This window comes from Peromyscus maniculatus, chromosome 14, assembly GCF_049852395.1.
Source record: "Peromyscus maniculatus bairdii isolate BWxNUB_F1_BW_parent chromosome 14, HU_Pman_BW_mat_3.1, whole genome shotgun sequence".
Taxonomy (NCBI): domain Eukaryota; kingdom Metazoa; phylum Chordata; class Mammalia; order Rodentia; family Cricetidae; genus Peromyscus; species Peromyscus maniculatus.
Window position 1 is genome coordinate 25683392 of NC_134865.1, and position 24047 is coordinate 25707438.

At 41.7% G+C, this 24047-nt stretch overlaps 1 protein-coding gene across 2 annotated transcripts in view; it reads left to right on the top strand.

Annotated features, from left to right (window-relative positions):
- Positions 1-23680, top strand: part of Stxbp6 (syntaxin binding protein 6) — a 250484-nt gene extending 226804 nt beyond the window's left edge. For both annotated transcript variants that reach the window (XM_042260647.2, XM_042260649.2), the window contains exons 5-6: positions 14921-15078; positions 20424-23680. In XM_042260647.2, coding sequence (XP_042116581.1) covers positions 14921-15078; positions 20424-20447 — 182 coding nt within the window. In that variant the 3' untranslated portion in view covers positions 20448-23680. The remainder of the gene's footprint in view (positions 1-14920; positions 15079-20423) is intronic.
- The last annotated feature ends 367 nt before the right edge of the window (positions 23681-24047 follow it).

The following is a 24047-nucleotide window of genomic DNA, read 5'->3' on the forward strand; positions in this document are numbered from 1 at the left end:
ACAATGCTTCTTAGTGCCTTTACTTGCTTTACAGGCTCCACTTGGAAATCTCGCAGGCAAGGTCAAAATAAGATTACAAGTGAAATACTAGATTTGCATCTGTCACCCTCCAAGGAAATCTTCTTTTCTTGTTTCTGTCTTATAAATAGTATTCCAGTTTCTGAAGCCAGATCCGGTTTTCCTTTTTATTCATGCCTCATATCCTGTCCATCAATATGAATCTTTAATCTTCCCATTTATCTTCTTCCCATGGACATCATCCCGGTATTAGGCCACCATTATCTCTTACTTGAAATCATCGCAGTAGCTTCTTGACAATTCTTTGTTTCCTCCCTTGCTTCTTTCTCAAACTGTAGGTGAGTAACGACTTCGAAAATCTCAGTCCATGTCACTCCTGTTGACAATAGTGCAATAGTACCTTCCACTTGTACATAAGGTCCACCCATAAGTCCTGTACAGACTGACTGGCTCGTGTTTGCCTCCTGCCTCTTCCTCTTCATAAGCCACAGTCCCATCTGCATCCACGTCAGTCTTTGTCAGTCCCTACACCATCCAAGTTTTTCTTCTTTCGGGTCTTTGCGTGTGGATTTTGCCTACCTTGTCTCTTCCGCAGCATAGCTTAACCCGTTACCCATTCAGAAAGGTGTTCTCAGCTGACCCTAAATCAGTGTCCTTCCCCTTCATTCACTACTCCTGCAAATTGCTGGTGAATTTTTAAGTTGTTTGTTAACTGTTTTGTCAGGTTTTTAAATTTTTCAACTGTTTACTTGCCTGGAAATTTTTAATTGTGTTGTAGTAATTTTATTTTTATTGTAAATATATATTTTCACTTGTATCTACTTTTACACATACATTTGACCTATGCACATTCTACTCCCTCATTTTAAACTGGATGTTCCTTTCCTGACATTGGTGAGGGATGCTGTGTGTGAGAACTCAACTGTTCTGTCTATGACTCTGTTTCTAACCTGCTGCTGTACCTGTTGTAAATAATAGGTGACCTCAAAAATATTTCAGGGAGTATACAACAAGCCACCAGGGAAGTTCACAGAGGTGGAGTGAAGTCTGCTGAGTTTGAACCACTGGGTGGGAGAAAAGGGCAGGGTGGCATGGGGCGGAAGAACCAGAGTATACAAAGTCTCAAAGCAAGAGAAGAGATATATGCTCAGGAATGTTGATTTTTCTCCTACAAGGCCAATGGGACTTTCTGCACAAAGAGGAAGCTTTTATTTCCACTTTGTTTCATGCTCAACTCATTAAATATTTTTACTAAACATGGAAAATAGAATTTTTCCTAAGCTTTTAAGCATTGTTTATGAACCTTAGTTCACTGAACAATTTAAGCGGCAATCATAATGTAAATGTTTTGAATACTTAAGATAATTTAAATAGATAAAATATGCAATATTAACAATTATAATACTTAGAATATTCTATTTAGTCCTATTATTTAGACTAACAACATCAAAAGTTTGTATCTGAGTTATTTTGTAACTTCTTCACAGATCTTCCAAACTTAAAGTGCTTGTTTTCATATTTTTCTGAGGCTGGAGGAGTTGAGTTGTCAAACAGTTGTTTTTGGAGGGTGTGCTGATTCTGCTTTCCTCTCTTAATGTGATTCAAACCTGAGTCCTTACTATGTTTCCCTGACAAGTCTTTATGAATGTGGTTCCACTGGTAGCCATATTGAGCCCAAGCTGTTCACAGGCACCTAATATTTTCAATCTGATAGATTTTCTTCCAGAATGCTTAACTGTTTGCCTTGCTTGGCCAGCATTACATAATCTTCCACCAGATCACCAATCTGGTGTGTTAACTAACAGACACAAGCAAGTGCCTTTTAACTTTTGTAGGTGACTGTCAGAGTCCAGCTCCTAGCTTTCCCAGATTTTCTAAGGTTCTTAGGAGGAAGAGAGAGGGATAAGAAAATATAAAGTAGAAGAAAGACATAAACACAAGATAGCTTCAGGAGGGCCTGGATCAATACCCAACAATCCTGAAGGTTTATTCAAAAGGCTTTTTATAACAATGTCAAGGGGAGAAGCAAAAGACCTCTCCCTTGCAAAATCAAAGCACACCATACAGTCAAGTGTAGACCCTTCCAAACACCTGGTAAACGCGCCCATGGCCAAATCATCTCCTTATGCAGCCCTGCTGGATAAAACAACCCCAGATTCTCTGACCCTGATTAAGTTCTCACTAGAGAGCCTCTGTGGGCTCCCACAAAATTTCTTAATAATTTACAAATTATCAAGATGTTTCTTCCCCAGTGAAATGGGATCTATTCTAAACAGCTGAATTTTAAAGAAGAAACAGTCATGCCTATGAACCACATCAACAACCAGCATGGTACAACAGCTCTCCAGCTGGACTTAAGACTCACTCAACAAGACTTACATCCATCATATCCGGGACTGGAAATCTAACCAACTAGCCAGGGCTAGTGAAGTCATAGGTCTTGGAGGAGAACCTACAACCACCACTTTACTAAACCAGCATCATCCCTAACTACACTCTAGATAAGTGCAGTCCCCACCCTTCATCAAGAAAACTTCTCTTTGCAACAGATGGCAACCATTACAGAAAACCAAAACCAATTAAAATGTAGAGTTGTGGCACCCAGTCCCAATGGATACATCTACAAAACAATTCCTGCACTTAAGGCTTCAAGGTACTTGCTGAAGAGAGAGTGGAAAGATTGTAAAAGCCAGAGAATCAGGGAGTTAGCTATAAGATTGTGTCTCCTAGGAATCTCAAAAAATACATCCATAAAGTCTCACCAACATGACTGCTCAACATAAGATAAGCAAGAACAACCATAGCCATGCTAAAGCGGACGGAGGATCGAGAGATATCAATCATACACAGAAAACTGCAGGTATCTAAGGAATGCTGAGGGAGGGAGAAATAGTCTTCCTCAGGGAGAAGCACACCAATATCCAATACCAAATGGTCAGCCCTAAAAATACAGATACAAGTAGCATTGTTTAGACTGAGCAGGCTGTATTTAGGAACATACATGTTTGTACATATATGCAAGTGACAACAATAAATGAAAAAAAAAAAGAGGCCATGAATTTGAACGAGAACAAGGAGGGGTACATGAGAGGATTTGGGAGGAGGAAAGGGAAGAGTGAAATGGTGTAATTAAATTATAGTCTCAAAATTAAAAATCCAGAAGAAACAGTCCTGACTTTGGAATCTGCCACTGTCACTCTTTCTGGTTAGCAGTTATATTTTATCATTACACTGGTTGTCAGTCCTTTGCGGTGACAGTTTCTACTCTTCCTGAAACACTTTGGCTTTCTACATTTGCTGCATTTTCCCACTGCTATGGACACAAATTCAGACAAATACACAATGTCTTTCTTTGTGTTTCTCCTGCTGTGAGAATCGCCATGACCAAAAGCAGCTTAGGGAGGAAAGTTCACCCTGTAGCTTGTAGTCCTTCCTTAAGGGAAATCAGGACAGGAACCCAGGAACTGAAGCAGAAGCCATGGAAGAATGCTGCTTATGGGCTGCGCAGCCTCTCCAGACCACCTCCCCGGGGTGGTACCACCCACAGTGAACTGGCCCCTCACACATCAATCATTAACCCAAGAATGTCCTACAGACTTGCCTACAGACAATCTGTAGGAGACTTGTTTTCTCAACTGAGGTTCCTTTACCTATATAAATCTAGCTTGTGTCAAGTTAACAACCAGCCAGGACAGATATTTTTCTATACAGAAAAATATTTTTAAAAAATGAAATAACCAAATATTAAATTGTTCGATACTAAATAAAATGAATCAAATAAATGAAGCATCCAATTTTATTTTGTATTTAAACATCATTAGTATATATTTTATATGAACTCTTATTAACATTAAAATGTTATGGAAATTTTATATAAAACTACTATAATTATCTCATTGCTATAACTTTCATTACTGTTGGAGTTCTAACTATCACAGCTTGCCTAGAGGAATCCACATTAAACTAGTGCTTGATTTCAGTACCACCCCTACCATTTGAAAGCATTCTCACTGTCTGGCATAAGATGTTTCAGATGTAACTGAGTGTTTCTTGCCCCACTCATGGAATCTACTTCTTTTCAAAGAACTTCTCTTTCTCCTAACATAAAACTGATAGACACCAAAATCTGAGTACCAACTGCATTTAAGCATAGACGGATGCTGCCAAAATCACAAGATCAGGCTACTGCTAAGGTTAGGAAGAGAGATGGACACAGTTTTCCTTGTTGATCTTTTTATTTATATTGCTTTTTCTTCAGGACTCATTTATTATATATGTTTCTCTATAGTAACACACTGTAAAAAATTAATAACTGGAAGAAACAGTGGGGCGATAAAGGCCAGAGAGCCATGAAAGGTTGCAAGTAAGCAAGCGTGGGACTATATGGGGTGGGGGGGGCTCACTAGTTGACTCTCTCATGTTATGAGTAAGCCAGCCCAGCATCGAAACAAAAAAGTTGCATGATCCACATTAATTGTTTGTAAAGAAAACAAAGTACTGGAGGCCCAAAGAGCAGTGGGAGGAAAATCATGCAGGATACTGTGGTTGTTTAATAGGGCCAGAACAGAATCCCAAATTCCATAGTCACTAGAATAAGTGGAGAGCTACGTGCCCTTCCAAAGTAGGATACCTCAGACTTGGTTAAGACGATGGAGGTAACAGTCAAAGATGTTGACATGGGAGAAGAGGTGGACAGCGTTGTGAATTCAGGAAGAAAACAAAGAAGTGAGTGAATGACAAGGTATGATCTGCAATGCACAGAGGACTGGTTATGTGTGGAACATCTGTGTTCTGTGATAAGTGAATGGCACATGTAGTGAGCATTATGCTAAGTATATATTGCCTTTACTTCTCACAATAGACCCTGTGAAACAGGTACTTTTTTTTTTTTTTTTTTTTTTTTTTTTTTTTTTTTTTGGTTTTACGAGACAGGGTTTCTCTGTGTAGCTTTGCGCCTTTCCTGGAGCTCACTTGGTAGCCCAGGCTGGCCTCGAACTCACAGAGATCCTCCTGACTCTGCCTCCCGAGTGCTGGGATTAAAGGCGTGCGCCACCAACGCCCGGCTGAAACAGGTACTTTTATTCCCTTTCTACTGATTAGAAGTTATAGCCTCACAGTAACTTATCTCAGACCAGCGATGGCAATTTGGCAGAGCCAGAATCAATTCCAGACCTTTCTGGCTTTATTTCTTTAACCAGAAAAAGAACAAAGGGAGTAGTCAAAGGGAGTGGTAGACATCAGGAAAGTACATTCTAGAAGCAAAATAAAAGAATGACCTTCAAAAGGATCAGTCAGTGAGCTTGTGGTTTGGTGGCCATGTCACTGGTGAGTCTGAGAGAAGAACCTCTGTGTGTTGGGGGCAGGGGTTTCTATACATATGTGAGTCCGTGCATTAATTTATGCTCACATATAGCAATCAAAGGAGGACATTGGTATCCTACCTTATTTCTTTCACTCTCTGCCTTATTTCTTTCTCTCTTACTGAACCTAGAGTTAACCATTTTTTGGCTAGGTTGTCTGTTTAGCAAGCCCCAGTGATATTTCTGTTTCTACCCTGATCCCCAATTCTGGTGTTAAAGGTGTGTGCAGCCACACTTGAGTTTTTATGAGTATGCCAGGGCCCAAACTCAGGTCCTCATATTTGAATACCAAATGCTCTTACCCACTGAGCATCTTCCCAACTCAAAAAGAAGAATCATCATATAGTGGGTCAGAAACATCACACTAAGTGTTCAAAATGATGAGGAAAGTATGAGACAGAACCATAGAAGACTTCCTGCTGGGCAGCGGTGGCGCACGCCTTTAATCCCGCACCCTGGAGGCAGAGCCCGGTGGATCTCTGTGAGTTTGAGGCCAGCCTGGTCTACAAAGCAAAATCCAGGACAAGCACCAAAAACTACACAGAGAAACCCTGTCTTGAAAAAACAAAAACCAAAAAACAACAACAACAAAAAAGACTGGCCTCACAGTGATGGGACTTTGAAAGGAGAGATAAGCTGAGGTAGAAAGAAAACCAGCAGAAAGATTTTAGTGCCAGGTTCTTGTTAACACTAAATGTTGACTATCTGCAGCATGCACTACTTGTACCTCGTACTTGTTCACTGCCTGAGATACTTCCCACAATCCAGTCTTGGGGGGTGGGTACCAGACTGACCCCCTGATAAAGTAATGAACCTGCAGCACAGAGCGGAAGGTAATTTGTTCAGTGTTGCATGGCTAGCAAGTAGCAGACTCCACATGTTGAACTGAATTTGCTTTAGAGCCCATAACATTAAGTAAAGGGATTTCATATTACGTATACTTGAAACTGTAGTTCTTAAAAGCCACTACCTTCCTACTCTATTAAGACCATAGACTTGCAAGTCATAACTTGTTTGTCACCATGCATCACAAAAGAGACAAAAAGCAAAATCCATTTTTCTTGATGAGAATCTCTTAAGTTTTTAAAACTCAAAACAAGGTTGGATTGTATGGGGCACTTTATTTGAAGTGCCATCCTTCTGAGAGCCTGGTTCTCTAAACCGAGCCAACAGATGTGGTCTTGCACTGATTGTTCACAAGCATTATAGATCATAAGAGAAAATTCCTAGGAAGCAAGACTAGATTGTTGTTAAGGGTACTGATGGATTTTTCTTCATATCCTAAGTGTAAGTGTTGAAAGGGACATGGATAAAATCCTAATGTTTGACCTTTGTCATTGAACATACTGGAACTGAGAAGAAAATAATAAGGTCATATTTACCTATGCAATTGGGAGAGAATAGGGCTTTCTTCTCTAGTGTTTAGGGTTCCACTAAATTACATTGACATAGCCAATGGAAGACATGTATTTAGTAGAATGGACCAGTTTTCTTCCTTACTAACCCCAACAAAAGATCCCAAGGTCTCTTTCAAGTAGGCTTTGAAATTTATGGGATTTCAAAGTATTCCTGGATGCTGGGTCCATTTTTCTTAGTCATCCAGCTCCTGGCAACTAGCAAACTTCATGGTCCTGAAATTAACCACCAAATTGAAACAAAGATAATTCCAGAACTGCCATTCGGCATGCTATAACTGTTTTACTGTCTCTATAAAGCAAGCCCTTTGAATATAATTACATGACTTGTCTATCTATTACTAAATTGATGGAGACAGCCTAGATTTATGGGTTTTTTTTCCTGTTAACTTAGAAGTGAGTATATTTCTTTGCAGCATTTTCCAACACAAATTCTACCTCAATATACTATCCAAGAGGATCCCACAAGAAATTCTGTTTGAGAAATTGCATACCACACTGTCCCTGCATCATTACCTTCATTTTAATGCAGGGTTTACATTAGTTTATAAAATTCTGCAAGAAAGATCCTGACTAGATTGTATTTTATAGTTATTTTGACATACCATTATGTTTTCCTTGTGCCATTTTTTTATAGCATAATTCTTTATTGACTCTTTGGGAATTTCATATAATGCACCCCAATCCCTCTCACTTCCCCATCCCTCCATATCCTCTCCTCACCACCACAGCATCCCTCCCCTAAAAGGAAATCCCTCCAAAGTAATTAAAAACAATACAAAGCAAGCAAGCAAACAAACAAACAGAAAAACACCTTGCTCCTCCATCTTTCCTTTCTCTACAACACCTCTTCATTTATCCCAGTGGCACTGGGAGCTGCAGTGTGTCACACATTATACTGTTTTGTCCAGTCAGCCCCACCCACAGATGTTCATTGCAATGAATCATTGATCTGGTTCAAGGCGGCTGGCACACCATCATCACTGGACTCTTACTGAAACTCCTCTGGAATATTGTTGTTGCCCCAAGTCATAGAGATCCTGCGGCTACCATTCCACAGGACCAATCCCTTCACATGCTTTGGCAGGACATAAATGGGGAAGATATTAGGGTGGGTCTGGGCAGTAGCTGAGCTGGTCAGTCCAGACCACCCCCCTCAGGCAAGGTGTGGAGCCAGCTCTCCTAGGCCCAGCCCTGCCCTTCGCTGGCCCTGCCCCTCGATGGACACTGCAGCAGGAGAGCTGGTTCCTCCACTCATGGGAGAACTGGTCCCACCCCTCACCACAGGACCTCTCATGAGAGAGCTGGCCCAGATGGCATAGGCCTAGGAGAGCCTTTTTTTTTTTTTCTTAACCCAAAGAACTACACTGGGAAACACTGACAACTGCTTAAGAGGTTTGGAGTCACTGCCAAGGCTGTTCTGGGATGCTCCCTATTTCTGCAACTCTAAAATCAGGGTCAGAATATCTTCTTTGGAACAGAAACCCCTGTCCACAGTACCTCTTGGCTTGTAGACATTCATGAATGAGAACTGTTCTATGATTGGTTGATATTCATATTACATCTGGCTAAGGTCTATAATAATCAAATTAGTCCCTGTTGATATCTGAGCTATTGGTATAATTTATGTACTTATAAAAACTCTGTTCTCTTAATTCTCTTCATTTATCACTTTCTGTATCTTTTATTCTGTCTCCATTTCCCTTCCTGGTTCTCTCTTTTAATTGTGTTCTAGTAGTAACTGGATACAATGCTGAGTCTTTATCTCATGTTTCTCTCTCAACAGTTTTCTAAATTGCTTAACATAAAAAAAGCTAACATGTATTTTAAGACTATATCAAGTGGAACTGATGTGAAGGCAACATCAGTGAAGCCAAACTGGTCTGCATTGTACTCTCAGAGTCTATAATTCAAAAGGCATTTGACTTTAGTGGGTACGGTTGACAGCTTCTTCCCAGACTGCTTGAATAAATTTGGGTATTAATATGCTTCCTGTCTATTTAGAAAGAATTATCCTATCTGTCTCAGGAGATCGCTTTATTTCCAGATTTAACATCACATACTTTGACTTAATGGATATGTGTTCATTTCCCCCCTAAGCAAGACACTAAGCTACACATAGATACCGAAGAATCATCTTTCATTAGTTACAAACCATTTATTCCAGGTTAAGAGGAAAAAGATGGATAAATGTAGTTTTGCCATTTTATGAAACTTCTCTAGAAGGCATATGTGCCTTCCTCAGAGAGGAGTTGGAGTGGCACACCTCCACCGCACACTACAGTTACTTTGTTTCCATCTTAATGTCCTCCATAGTAGCCAACTGAGATGGATGGTAGGGCCCACATTTGAAATGTAAAAAACCTGAACACCAGATAAGTAACATCAGAGTGACTACCAATTGTGTCAGTACAACAGCATCTGCGGCAAGTAGTTCTACAAGTAGTGTTTAATGAAAATTTCCAAGAGCAATTTTTAGCATGTACTAAAAACCTCAGATCATTTACACCATTTGAGCCACTAGCTTCTTTGCTAATAGTTATACGAAATGTCAGTAACAAAAAAGGAAAAGAATAAAGACTGTGCCTCTGTGTGAGGAGCATAAGAATGGTCAACATGGCTGTGGGTTTGAGCCCCACATTGGGCGCCAGAAAATAAGGAAATTCCACAGAGTCTATCTGATAATCAAAAGGATTTATTCTGGGTTAACTCACAACAAGCATAAAGAAGTTAGGCACAGGATCCAGGAGGTGCAGGGCATGGTCCAATGAGGTTCTCTGGAGAACTCTACCTTGATCTGCAGCTCCAGCATCCAGCATCCAAGACCACAAGGTAGCCAAGAGAGAGCGAGTGTATCTCATCCCAGGTCTTAAGGGGTCCCTGTCTTGGCTATGCCTTGTGGGGGCAGGTACCTAGCAGTTACATGCTGCCTACTAGGGGTGGTGCTTCAGGGGTAAAGCACAGACAACCACCCCTACAGTAACATTGGGGCATTCAGTTGGAGTCCAATAAGAAAGTACATGGGTCTGAGCTCAACAGAGTAAAAGGGGGATGTTCAAGAAGTTTATGATCCAGCTGAAAGTTGTGGCATGGGAAGCTGAAAAAGTGAAGTAAGAGAAGATGTTTACTTAGCTTAAGTACCATGATTATACTTGGTTAAGCACCCTAGAAGGACATAGATAGCGCTTATCATTATGAAAAAGAATGGAATTGAGCTAGAGCCTGATAGATGAGAGGAATACCCTAGGCCTTAAAATGTGGGCAGAATTGAAACTGGGAGAGGTCATCTCAACTGAAAGAATGAGAATTCTTTTCATATTTATTCTTATAACTGAAAATAACTGAAGGTGGATTTCCCATTGGCAGTGGTCATCAATGTCATCTTTAAACAGTGCAGCATTGGGTTCATTTTAGGTACACCATTTATTTCTCTTTCTATAGCTGGTATAAGAAACTGGATATAACATTACCTAACATCATGTATAATATTCATTTCAAGAAAACCATGACACAGAAGCAGTGTGCATAGGAAATTCAGTCCAAATTCATAGGTGTATATAACTTAGGAAATCATACAGGTCAATTATAATTGGAAAAAAAGGATGGTGATTATTTGCTCTTTTGATTTTATTGCAGTTACTTCTAAAGTCCCTTTAATTAATATTATAATTATTCTTAACCAAGATGTGATAGTTACTTTTCTCATTGCTTTGACAAAATGCCTGTCAAAAGCAAACTAAGGAAGAGGTTTTTCTGGTTTAAATTGGAAGCACAATCTTTACTAACAGGAACGAAGTGGCCAGGACAGCAACGATAGCTATGCCATCAGGAGCATGAGGCAGATGCATCTACAGTCAAGAAGGCCATGTTCTGTCTACAGTCAGGAAGGAGAGATGAATGCTGATGGTCTAGTAACTTTCATCTTCTTACTCAGCCCCAGACCCCAACCTAGGCATAGTATCACCTACATTCAGCTCTCTCTAAAAATACCCTCGTAGACATAGCCAGCATATATCTTTTAGAATCACTAAATTCTGTCAACAAATTAAGATTAAGCATCACAGGTACACCCCTTGTCAACTTGCCTCCCAAATAAAGTACTATGTAATCTCTTATCCCCATAGATTTATGGCAAAATGAAATCATTCCATCTTGAAAAGTCCCCATAATCTTATAATCTTAACACTTGTAAAAGTCTATTGTGAACCAGGGCAGTGGTAGTACACACCTTGAATCCCAGCAAAATAAAAACCAGGTGGGAAAATACCAAGTTCTGCCACTGCTTGTCTGGCTTCTGAAGCTCATGGCATCTCATGGGCTCCAACAACTTTTAGTAGCCACTTCTCTCTAGTTCTGCTGCTGTAACACACATGGTCTCTCTCAGTCTGGTTCCACTCCATGCCTTATCCTGGAAAATAACTGACATCCCATAGTCCTGGCATCTCCTGGGATGTCCAGTGTGATGCATACTTCATCCTCACAGCTTCACACCATGGCCTCATGTCCTTATAGGGAATCCAACCCTGACACACATTGCCTGGCTTTTGTGGCTTTCTGGAACCTTAATCAAGCCAATATGACCTTGGAAGTCTTGTATTGTGAATGCTTGCGAGACCAGCACCACATTGGCAAAAATGCCAAGATCTCTAACTGGCTCCTTGTACCACAGCTGTAGTGACTCTGTGTACTTTAGTAGCTGAATCCAGGAAAGCACATTCCTGGGAGGTTAATTTCTAGCAGGGAGTTCTGTTAAGGGCATTCTCAATCCAGTTGCTCTCCTTTCAGATGAATTTTCATTCAAGCTGCATCAGGATGACTCCATTAGGCTCTGATGATGGCTTTCTGGGGCCTCTCTTGCCACAAATCCACTCTTCCACATTTCTCCCACAAACCTCTTGTCAGGCTCATCACAGTAATGTCACCACATCTGCATTCCAGTTTCCTATATTAGTTATTTGGGGTTGGGGGGGAGGTCAGGGTGTGTGTGTGTGTGGTATGTGTGTGTGTGTGTGTGTGTGTGTGTGTGTGTGTGAGAGAGAGAGAGAGAGAGAGAGAGAGAGAGAGAGAGAGAGAGAAGACTGGAGTCCAATCTTGGGTGTCCTCCTTGTATTCCTCTCCACTTTTTGTTTTTAAATTTACTTTTATTCATGTGTGTATGTCTGTCTGTGTATATACCCTATGTGTGTTCAGATGTCCATGGATGCCAGAAGACCCCCTGGATCTAGAGTAGCAGGCCTTTGAGAGCTGCCTGATGTGGATGCTGGGAACCAAATGTGGGTCTTCCGGAAGAGCAATGAATCTTCTTAACCTTTGAGCTATCCTCCTAGACCCTCTACTTTATTGAAACTGGGTATCTCACCAGGCTCTAAAACTCCTGATTTGGCTAGACTGGCTTGCCAGAGAGTCCCCAGGACCCACCCATCTACCTACCCAGCACCGTGGCATGCGACACCACACCTAGTGTTTTTACAGAAGTTCTTGGGATCAAACTCAGGTCCTCCTGCTTGTGCAGAAGGTCCACTGCCAACTGAACTATCTCCATAGCCCTGTGTTACTGTTCTTCGCTGCTGTAATCAAATATCCATCAAGAAGCAGCGTGAGGGAAAGGGGCTATTTTCTTTTTCACAGTTTACGAGTATAAGCCATCATGGCGGGGAAGATGGGGGCTGTGGGAGTGGGAATGGGGGGCAGTGGGTCACATCTCCAGCCAGAAAGCAGAAATGAATGCCAGTGTTCCTTTTTAACTCGGTCCGGAGCCTTATCCTGTGGGATAGTGCCACCCACTCTCAGGGTTAAGTCTCATTTCCTAGTTCAACCTCTTTGGAAATGCTCTCCCAGATGTTCATGGAAGTATGTCTCCTCGGTGACTCTAAGCCTGTCGAGTTAACAATCAGTATGAACTATCACACTGAACCTCACAGGTTCCCGCCTCATCTTTTCTCAGTCCTCTTGTTGCTAAACTGTGGTGTAGATAAGGAAGTACAGATCACAGAGATTCAGCCTCTCATCCATCTCCCTAGTCCATCCTACTTTGTAGCACTTGGCTTGCCCTGTAGCATAAGCAGTAATTCTTTATTTACTAAGAAGAATGCTTTTAGGGCAGAAGCAGTCTGGAATTATCCTGGGAAATAACCTGCCAAACACACACACACCTGCCAAAGCATATACCTGTGAGAACTTACACCTACATGCCAGTCTGCCCACAATTCTGTCATAGTGATTGCTACATCATGTCTGTGAAAAAGAATAGAGTCATCCACACACGGAGGCTGAGTGGTAATAACCATGTCACTTTCTAGTGTGATGACCACGTACAAGCTTTTCCACTTGTCCAGTCTGCTTCCTCAGAATTTTGGACAAATGAAGTTATATTTGTGAATGGTTTTATGTTTACAAAATCCTGTGTTAATGTTGGCTATGATAACAAACTGCCACCATAGTCATGGGTACAGTATAGTAAGTATGAGTAAAGCATAGTAAGACCAAGATTTCTCCTCTTAAATTTGTTCTGAAGTCCCAGACTTCCCTTGTACCCAACCAGATTTCCCTGGGATGTCATCTCCCCAGCTCTGTGTTCACTGTGTCTATATATAGATAGATGTATGTAGATAGATGTATATAGATAGATTTGTATGTGTTGTGCTGGGTACAACTGGTAATACTAGTTAGCCTTAGTGCTCCCCTCTATTTTAGTATGTTTTAAGCCCTTGAAAAATGCAAAGTGATTCCTTCAGTGCTGCGTCTGGACCAGGCACACTGGCTGAGATTCCTTCCCACAAACTACAGAGTGTTCCCACAAAGGAGAAATTAGGAAGCCTTCGTAGCTGAGGCTAGTGGAAATTGCATTTCTATTAAAAGCTGTCTGTGGCTAGAAGTAACCATCTCAGGTACAAAGCAAAATGATGTAATCAACTTATTCAAAGACATAAAGCTATTATATAAAAGGCCATTAAATATCTTCCATTCAATGTTAACAAAATACAGCTATAAATTTTCGGGAGGCTGCCATTTGGCAATGTGCTTGTCCTCAGTGGCTAATGTGCCTACAAGTTCTTCACCAAGCTGTGCTGCCTGTCGTCAAGTGGAGTGTCAAGGGCGCACGACCTTCTGAGATAGGGTTTGGCTTCTACTCTCTTTGGTGTCGTTCCTGAGTTTGCAAATGCTAGACTTCTTCATCTTCCAGTTTCTGCAATGCTTTCCTGCCTGCTAGCAGCATGCAGGGCTGGGACTCTGCTTTTCATATTCTAGAGCTCACACAAGAAGCCTGACCATCCTCGCCATAGCACAGGATTGGAGGTTGGAAGCCATCTCATCACCTTAGCCATACAATGGGGAGCGTGTCTTACTTGCTAGATAAAGGGGTAAAATAAAGAGGAAGGGGTGTAGATCATTATATCTAGAAAATCCATATGGCCCAAATTTTCCTGTGATTATTGAGTCACCCTTCAGATCAAAACAAACTGTAGAACTGAGGGGACAGCCAGTGGTGGAAGGTTTAGCTGGCCTCACAGGGCCCTGGGTGCCATCCTCCAGATGGAAAGATAAAGACAAAAACCCTCCTACAGGTTTTATTGAGCAAAGAATTCCATCACTTTGCAGGGCAGAGGTGGAAAGAAGGAATTCCAGGCTATCTTAGACTACAGAGTGAGATACTTGTCTCCAAAAATAAATAAGGCACATGGTGGAAGGAGAGAACCAACTTCCAAAAGTTGTCCTCTGACCTAAATACACACAGTGAGAGAAAAGATAAACAAATAAATGTAACAAATAAATTCAATAGTGGAAATGTGCATGATATCCAAATATGAACTTGCCTAATTTAGTGAACTTCTCAGGGTTCTCATTTACCTATGCAAGTTAATCTTAAATACCAGTGGGTCCCATCTCTCTGAGCCTCTCCAAACAGAATGGATGATGGTGGGCTAGAAAGAAGATGGCAGGATTTACCCTGGTCCTGTGGCAGTCATGTGTGTGTTCTTACCTGTGCATACAGATAAATGAGTCACCCTAAAGCAATGTAAAATTGTTTTCTGGTACCATCCGCCTTGGGCCTTTCCATAGTGTGGGGTTCTGTCACTGTGGGCTAGACAGGCCAGCTCCTGACACTCTTGCAATCAATCATTCTAGGAAACAGCATCCTCCATTCAGCTGCTGATAGTGTGACCAGCGCAGTACAGAAGGCAAGCCAGGCCTTGAATGAGCGCGGGGAACGGTTAGGCCGAGCAGAGGAGAAGACAGAAGACATGAAGAACAGTGCCCAGCAGTTTGCAGAAACCGCACACAAGGTGAGCCAGCAGAGAGCATGGTCTCCATGCTGGATTATTGGAGGTCACAGTACCAAGAGACTTCCTGTGGTGAGAGAGAAAATCAAGTAGCTTTTTGTATTCCATTTGACGGGTCATTCCATGATCACCATCTTCTTTCTAACATCTTCATCTCTTCCTTCTGATTTTTAGCTATTTTAAGTAACAAAGAAAATCTTTAATTACTGCCCCAAATATCAGGGTCCAAGTCAAGTCACAGAAAGAGGGAGATGTGAGATCATGTCTCAGAATACATACCTGTTCTTGGCCACAATGAAAGAATTACGGTGGACTTGAGACTTCTCAGGTGTCCTTTTCCACTCTGCCCCTTTCTCATTTTGTATCTGTCATCATGTGTTGTTAACTCTTCACCAGACATAAAGCAAGCCCTGGCCCCAAGGCTAGTTTCCACTCTGAAAGAGGCTGGTGTTGACTCAAGACCTCTATTCTGGATCTCTAATTTAGGGCACAGCAAGATTGTCTGCTGGCCCTGAACTCTGAGAGTGGTACTTCTCACGTGACTGGAAATGTAGTATACATGTTCATACTTTTGCTGCGAACTGCCTTTTCGAAGGGAACAGGACTATGTACTGTCAGCCTCTATCTAAGGCGATCATAAATGAAAGGAAGAGGAGCCCCACTGCTCAGGTGATAAGGAAGATTTATTACTGTGCTTGTACTTCATATCAAAGAGCGGTTCATTTCTAGCTGGCGATTCGAATTGAAGTTTCTGGAAACCATTTCTACTGGTGACATATTGGCCTGTCAGGCTCATGATCAGGACCTTCAGATAGTTTTTAGTTGATCTTTGAGGGGGAATAATTCAATTAGCCTCAACGGAATACACCACTTCTGCTAGGGAAACAGGATTGACAAGCCCTTAGAAGCTATGAGAAAAATGTGTTTCACTGGGGCAGAAGATGCCTCTCCAGGTCTCATACCGGAGAATGGCTCCTGGTGGATGCCTTTGCTGCCTTTCCTCCATGGTTCCCTTTACACATAACTGTCTAATTGTCTCAGTGACTCTCTGTGACAACAGTGTCTTAGTGCACTGCCTGTGAAACCCAGGTAGAGTTCCTTGAAGGAGATCTAGCCAAGTCTGTTTGAGAAAGTAGGCAGACAAGCTAGAATCAGGGCCTCACCCCTATGAGCTGTTCCAGAGGAGGGAGCTCAGATGCATGTTTCCCCAAGGCTTTGTGTACAGAGGAAATGAAGTCATGGCAATGTGAGGAATTCCCCAGATGCACTAGTACAAAAAGCAACTGAAGCTATTTAAGTGGAGATGGACAGTGGAAATCTGGAAAGATACTTTAGCGTTGAGTTAGGGAAGAGAAAGTCAAAGGAAGTAACTTTCCAACTGTCCTAAAGTCTGCGAAGGGTGGGTTGTCCAGGTGATTATCTCCACTGCCTTCCCACAGAATTGAGCAATCGATGGTGCACTGATAAAACTCTGTTAAAACTGTTTAGGCTAATGATTAAACCATGAACCAGGTTACCAAGGAAGCTGTGAACTATTCTTCCTGATGTGGGGTAGACAATACCTGGATATCATCCACATAGGCGTCCCTCTCAGGAGGGGTTGTACAAACACCCAAGTTCTTGGCCGTTGCAACTGTTTCCCTGACAGTGTGGCCAAGTTTGCTGAATGGTTGGGAAATAACATGGTATAGTAGTTAGCATCCTACATTAGAGTCCAGCTCTGTCATTTACCATCTGGGTGACCTTGGACAAATGCTAAATTTCTCAATGCTCATGTTTTCTCATCAGTAAAACAGAGGCAATTAATTAAAACCAGCACCTATCTCCTTGGGTGCTGAGATGAGTATGCACATGAATCTAAATTGTTTATGATTTATTTCAATAAACATAGCTTCTGCCGAGCCTGTCCCATTTGGTCACATAATGAGCTCGGTAATGAAGCTGGAGAATTATTACAGATGACTGAGAATCTTTAAAACAGCAATAAAAAAGGAATACAGATGAAGTTTGTGTGATTCAAACTCAAATGGATAGGGCAGTAGGTAGTTTATGTCTGAACAGATAGTGGCCCTTAAAACAGCCATTGAGACCAAAAGTGGATGAGACCATCAAATGAAAGGGGGTCGCCAGCTTTGGTCAAAGCAGGGCAGTGTCTAGTCTTAGTGGAGCGGGCTTAGGCAAGTTGTCTGGTCTTAGTGGAGAGGGATCAGGCAAGAGAAGTCAGCATTTGAATTGGTTTCCCCTCTGGAAGGTGTTCCCAGGGGAGAAGAGACACTGTAGAGTTCCTGAGTGAGTGTGTATGAGGGAGTGTAAGACAGTGTCAGAGCTCGGCTTGTAGGTTTCTACAACTGGGATACGTCCTTATGAATCACTAGCTTCGGCTGTGTTTCTAGTGAGCAGGTTGACCTCTTTAGGTAAGGTGTGGCTGCTTTCCCAGGGCAAGAACTGCCAATTTGTCCCCGTTGGTATAGGCTCTCCATGAAGCTGTCATTTCACTGGCCAAGCACCACGCAGGCCTGCTGGTGAGAAGAGGGTTTAGAGGTAGAACCAGGCCTTCTAGCCCCCAGACATGTGTGGCCTGTTGATTCATGAATAGTGGGCTGAGTTTACAAGAGGACACAGTGCACATGGCAGAGAACAGCCATCCCAGGTGACAGTTCCTCTGAGGACAACCAGCGTCCCATGGAAAGGGTGGCCCATCTTTCTAGATTACAGTAGAAAACAACCTTTGATCTTCTATTCTTTCCCAGGACCCCTGGGCCATGACGCAGGTCCAAGAGTGAACAATCATTTTTATATAACCACATCCTCAAGCTGTGTAGGTGCTGGTCCCCTCTAGAGCAGAGAGGGGACAAGATCCTTCTCTCCTGCCCCAGCACCCTCCTCACTCCAGCTCTGGTGAGCCTGGCTGGAGGAAGTGTGGTTCCTTCCTGAGCTGTGGGTTTGGCATAGTCCCAGCTATGAGGAAAGAGCAACTCATGACAGAAGCAGCCCTGCTCACTTTCCCTGCCCCCAGAAGCTCAGAGTTGCCGTGCATTACAGGTTTTGACAGCCCACCATGGGTGTGAGTCAGCAGGCAAGAACATTACCCACACTAGGCATCCTCAAATGACATTTCTCACGGAAAAGAGCATTGATCTGGCCTGTTCTGCACCAGCCCACATTTGTGGGGGAAGGGCTGGCAATAGGCATTATCCTCTCTAGGAGGGGAAAACTGTCTCCTTCTCCATTCTCTTCTGTTGCAGTTGCTCAGTTTGGACCCCTGGGCCAGAAGGGAAGTGACTCAAGCACATCCCTAGCATCAGTAATGATTTCTTTTTAATTATCATATAGAATAGGTTACAAATCATTGAAAGGAGGTTTCTGTGAAATATTCAGTAAATAAACCAGGAAGAAAATGTAAATGAGGAACTCCAGCACCTGAGTTCATCTGTGGCAGTTTTACAGGCATGGGAAACAATGGGAAGGCATGAAATTCTTGACTTTGGAGCTCAGGGTCTCACAGAAAAGCTGTATAATCTGGTTTCCTCATCTAGTTTAGTCTGATGCTCCTTCTGCTCTTAATTCTAAGGTTCTTCATTCCTAGAGACTTCTGTAAGCCAGAGTATTAACACTTCTTACCCTAATACCTATTATTGGTCTGTTCAGGCTACTTAGAGTAAACAAATAAACTGGTAGTTGATTAACAGTGAATTTCTCACAGAGAAGTCTGAGGTTAAGATGCCAGATTCCATGCCTGGCTTCCTGATTGACTTACAGTGACCTCTGAGAGTATCCTATCATAGTGAAAAGTTCTCATTCTGAGGACTCTGCACCCTAATCCAGTCACCTCCCAAGCACACCCCCTTATGCCGTATCATGGCAGTTAGGTTTCAGCACCTGACTTTTGGGAAGATACAAATATCTGTACCATAACAAGACCTAAGTTACAAATTGTCCTATCTGACTGTATTTCTGCAAAGTACAGGTGGCTGTGGCAAAGTACAGGGTATTTCTGCAAAGTACAGGGTCAGTTTTGAGCTGCAGCATGATCATTCCTGAAGAGTAGTGGCTATGTGTGAACAGACACAAACCCATAAGTGGAAAGTTAATTGCTCAATGAATACCAAGACAGTAGCCTTGATCAAATATTTATGGTTGGTATTCATTATGCACAACACTTAACAACTCTGTGTTTATTTGATGGACCTCATTGCTAAATAATATATGAAAACTGGAGGCAGTGCAAAAAATGCAGGCCCAACACCAGTAAGGGACCCAGAATGTGACTGAAGACTAGGATAGGTCTGAGGCAGAGCCCGAACTCTATCATCTCACTGTGTTGGTGACTAAATGCTTTTAATGTCAGGAGTTATTGGGCAACACCACAGTTGTTGAAATAAAATTAAAAAAAAAAAAAAGCTTTAGCCTCAGTATAAAAGAATGGGTGTACTTAGAACTCAGAGCTCACAAAGTCTGCATCTGACAGTTGACTAAACATCACCATCAGCCAGCAGAAGGTATGAGGAAGTCTTCACTGGCACTACCATACAGGGCTTTCAGCTAAGTTTTTGTTTTGTTGTTGTTGTTGTTGTTGGTGGTGGTGGTGGTGGTGGTGGTGGTGGTAGTGTTTTTGGGCTTTTTTTTTTTTTTTTTCAGAGACTATCAGAATAGAGTCTAGCCACCCTCTGTCATATGCAGAAATGTTGATGCTGTTTTCCCAGTGAGAGCTCAGGGTTCTAACCTCTCTTTTTCAGCCACCAAGAAGATGACACTATGACTGCCCTGAGCTTTGCTAGAAAGATGGATTATTGACATATTCCAGGATCAGGCAAAGCACCAATGATTAGAAGTTAAGGTCTATTTTGTTCATCCTTACTCAATAATCCAATTTAATTGCCAGGAGCTTTAGATCTGGTTGAAAATCTGGGATGCATATTCTAGAGATGATTTTAGATTGTCTCTCAGCATACTGTTGAGTGTTCACACTTCGTCATCAAATATTAAGATCTCAAGAATGTTGCTTCCTGACATAATCAGTGACCTAGGAACCCCACCTGTCCCTAGGGTAAGTCACTTGTCCTCCTTGTGCATTTTGTTCATCCCATTGTTCCTGCAGTGGGATGAACGAACATCCCCCACTACCACAGAGCACCCTCCCTCCACTGGCAGACACATATGCCAACCAAGCTGACCAAGTGCAGCGTCCTGTGCACATCTACCAGGAGTTACTGTGGCTAGGAATGGTGGTCAGCAGCACGCACAGCATCTGGTGACGTGTCTCATCCTGCATGTGGAAAGGAAAGGCAGAGAGAGCTCACTGTTCGTAAGGTTCATTTGTTTTCATCTCTCTCCCTCTCTCTCCTTAGCTTGCCATGAAGCACAAATGTTGAGAAACTGCCCATCCTGGTGAGCCTCTAAAGAAAATGGAAGAGTTCCTTCAGCAGTGATTACAGGAATTCCAGAGTGCTGCTGCTTTCTTTTTGTTGTTGTTTGTTTGTTTGTTTGTTTGTTTTTCCAGTATCTGGACATTGAGTGGTTTTGGTTTTTCATCTTTGATGTGTTAATATGAATGAAAACGTGTTGTGTTTATATATTTCCCTATCTTGCTAAGAAATGCTGCAATAGCATCAGCTCCATTTTTATTTTTCCATTGTGTGTGTGTGTGTGTGTGTGTGTGTTTTCCTTTTGGAGGAAAATTGTTTTTGTAGTTTGAATATGAAATTCAGACTAAATGATAAGCCAGGTCTAAAACTAACAAAATGTATTTTTCTTTCCCTCTGAAACTAAGCAACAAAACAGTTAAATATGCTGGCATCAGATGATGGTCCTGGATAAAATTAAAAGTCAAGCAGTGGTTTCACTTTCTTTCCTAGTTCTCTTAATTTAAAGAGCAAAATTTAAATTCAGTATCCTGGGACTTAAGTCTGTGTTATGGAAAACACGTTTATCAGGGAAAATAGCGGCATAGGATTTTGCTCTTTGCATATTAATCTTTTTGCATGAACCATCACTAGCATTCACAACACTAATCAGAATCACAAATAGAGATCTACTTTCTGGGCTGAAGCATAAACATTTCTGCTCCTTCTTTCCAGTCTGATTAGTTGGAATTTTCATATGAAGGATAAAATTTGAGTGTAGAGACCTACAGAAAAACCTACTTTAAAACCTCTGTGTCTTTATGGATGTTTCTTTTGCCATTGTCCCAAATTATAGTAACTGACATGGGGAGTTATGCAAAAAATAATTTAGCGAGGGTCAGTGGGGTAACTCAGTGGATGAAGGTGCTTATAGCATAAACCTGAGGATGACCAGACTCCACAGAGTTGACCTCTGACCTCCACACACATGTCATGACACACCATATCAAACACATACACAAATACAACAATAATAATGAATAAAGAAGTAAAATGAAAATAAATGATTTGTCTATGTAAAAGTCTATGTAAATTAAATGTGAAAAGATGCTACTTTTATTTTTTTCTCTTTTTACGAAGCTATGCCCAATGTCCAAGGCACTGGGCATTGGGAAAGGACCTTTAGCTTCCTGGTATCTGGGTTTTGGGGGTTTGGATATTGTTTTTGTTTTCAGTTTCTGTGTGTCATTTAACATGTGCTTCTTGACAGGTTACATACTTGTGGGTTTGAACTTGCCTGTTCTGGCACAGGCAACATGGTTAGGAGCCTTTACACTGCTGTCAGGTTGAACAGAATCTCTTCCATACCTTTGGATTCTGTGCTGCTCAAGGTAATACTGCACTTAGACCATGGGAGTTTTGTTTTTAGAGGGTTTAAAGCTAAACATAAAAACAAAAAAAAATCTATGCTTGTTCCTCATAAAGCAATGAGGCAAGCTACACATGCCAGATACTCACGGCAATGCATGGAGTTTTCAGCTGCTGGGTCTTCAGGACCCTTTCATTCTTTCCTGTCCACCGAGTCACCTGTTTATGTGTGATGTAGCCTCTGACACAGCAGCATAAGACGACATTAGATTACTAATGCTGATTTAAATAGCTTAAGTTCTCCTGATAATGCATCCCAGAGAAAGAGCACATGGTCCATGGAACATCATAGGTATGATGTCAGGAGGACAGGATTTGCTGCAAACAAGTTTGCGAATCCTCTTGGGCAGATAGTCCAGTTGAAGAGCATACTGTAAAATGTATATTGTGGGCTAAGAATGTTTACTGTATCTTATACTTTCCTTTAGGTGTCTTAACATTTTAAATAAGCCAGGAACATGCCATCTGCTGACTATTGATTGGAACTATCTGATTTCTAAAAAGATAAAAATAAAGAGCCCCCAAATATCACTCCAAATTGGTTTCATTTGCAGACTTTAGCTCAAAAAATACACATACTCATTTTCCAAAACTGGATTCTAGTTTCAGAGAGTTGGTATAAATAGTTGAGAGCAATAGTCTAACTTTCCTCACACAACTCAAGAGTAAAATTGGTTGTCTGCTACCTGACAACAGCTTTGGGGCAGCTGTTTCTGAAGGGGCAGAGGGTGAGGCTGTATGCGTACTGTGAAAGCTGAGGCTTCCTCCTCAGCCTAATTCTTACAGATGCCCTTCGCCTGCCCTCTTTCCATTCTCTCTATTGACCACATTAGGCCTATGTCTTGTTAGAAATGGCCTGGACTGGAAGAAAAGCCTGCCTGGAGCTTTGTTAGTTTCCTCCACTGATCAGTTAGCTTCCAGGCCATCACCATGACCTTGACTTGTGGTGAATCTTGCTTGTCCTCCACCAAACATGGGGCTCTAACAGCAATTGCTGCCCCTCTTCAATCGTCCAGCCTCATGCAGAGAAGCCCCTGACAACACATGTGAAATTCATTTCTGTCCTTTTGTAGAAGGCACTGCAATAGGAAATACTAATACAGTCTAACCCTTCTGTTTCCTTCGGAGACAGAACTTTGCTAAAAGGACGCCTGTCATTTGGGACCAAGTCATTTGGTTGAGCTTGCTAAAAGATTTCCAGTGTTCATTTCTGCACTTCACTATGAATTTTGGAAATGCTGTCTCTCTCTGAAGGTCTTTACAAATTATATTGACAATGCATAATGAAAAGGAGCTTGCCAGTGTTTCCACTTTTTCCTGGAATGTAGCTGTAGAGTTCTTCAGTAGAATGATTAGAGGTCTATGTACAGGAACTATGCAGTTATTCAGGTTGATGTTTCACTAGAATGATTAGAGATCTTTGTACAGGAACTATGCAGTTATTCAGGTTGATGTTTCATTTCAAAGAATGTATTTGTAAAATGTAACAAGATCAGTAGCTAACTTTTTTTAAGGTCTGATAAAAGTAAGATTATGTGTTAGACTTAAAATTATAGTGAAATCTGTCTTATACTATTGTGACTAGCACAGGTTATGCATTTATGTAGAAACATTTACAAAGTTCCCTAAATAAGAGAAACTAGTTGAGCTAGGTTTTACTCCTAACTTGCAGAATTGTGATGCTGTTAATGTGTGTTGTTCTTGGTTCCTCAGAAATTCTCTCTGCCATTCAGCACCATTTTTGTTTCCTTCGGAGACGAGTAACAGCTGTTCTGTTGGTTCACTATTTCAGCAACTCGAATTTTGTCATTAAATATTTTCTCTCTGTGGTGGAAGTTCTTCTCTCTCAGTTATTTGGGAAACCCGTAAAGCACCACCAAGCAGGTGAATACCATCACACCTGTTATGCTAGTGGGGAGCTTTGTGTGCCTGCAGGAGACCTCAGCCCAGAATGATGAGGAAATTGTGGGAAAGCTTGAAGTGTAAAGAAGATGGAGGAACTAAGCTCAGTGCAGAGCATGATAGGTATTCAGCAAAAGTTGGGTTGTTTTCTTTTTTGTGAATAAGTGGTTAGGCTAACCACCGCATACCCTCCTGCTGGTATCAGTAATACGTGTTCAGTTTAAGAGTTTTCTTCAATACGCCCCATCACTCAACAGACCAGCTCCATGCCCTGTCAAATTGTAAGGCAGACTAGATCAG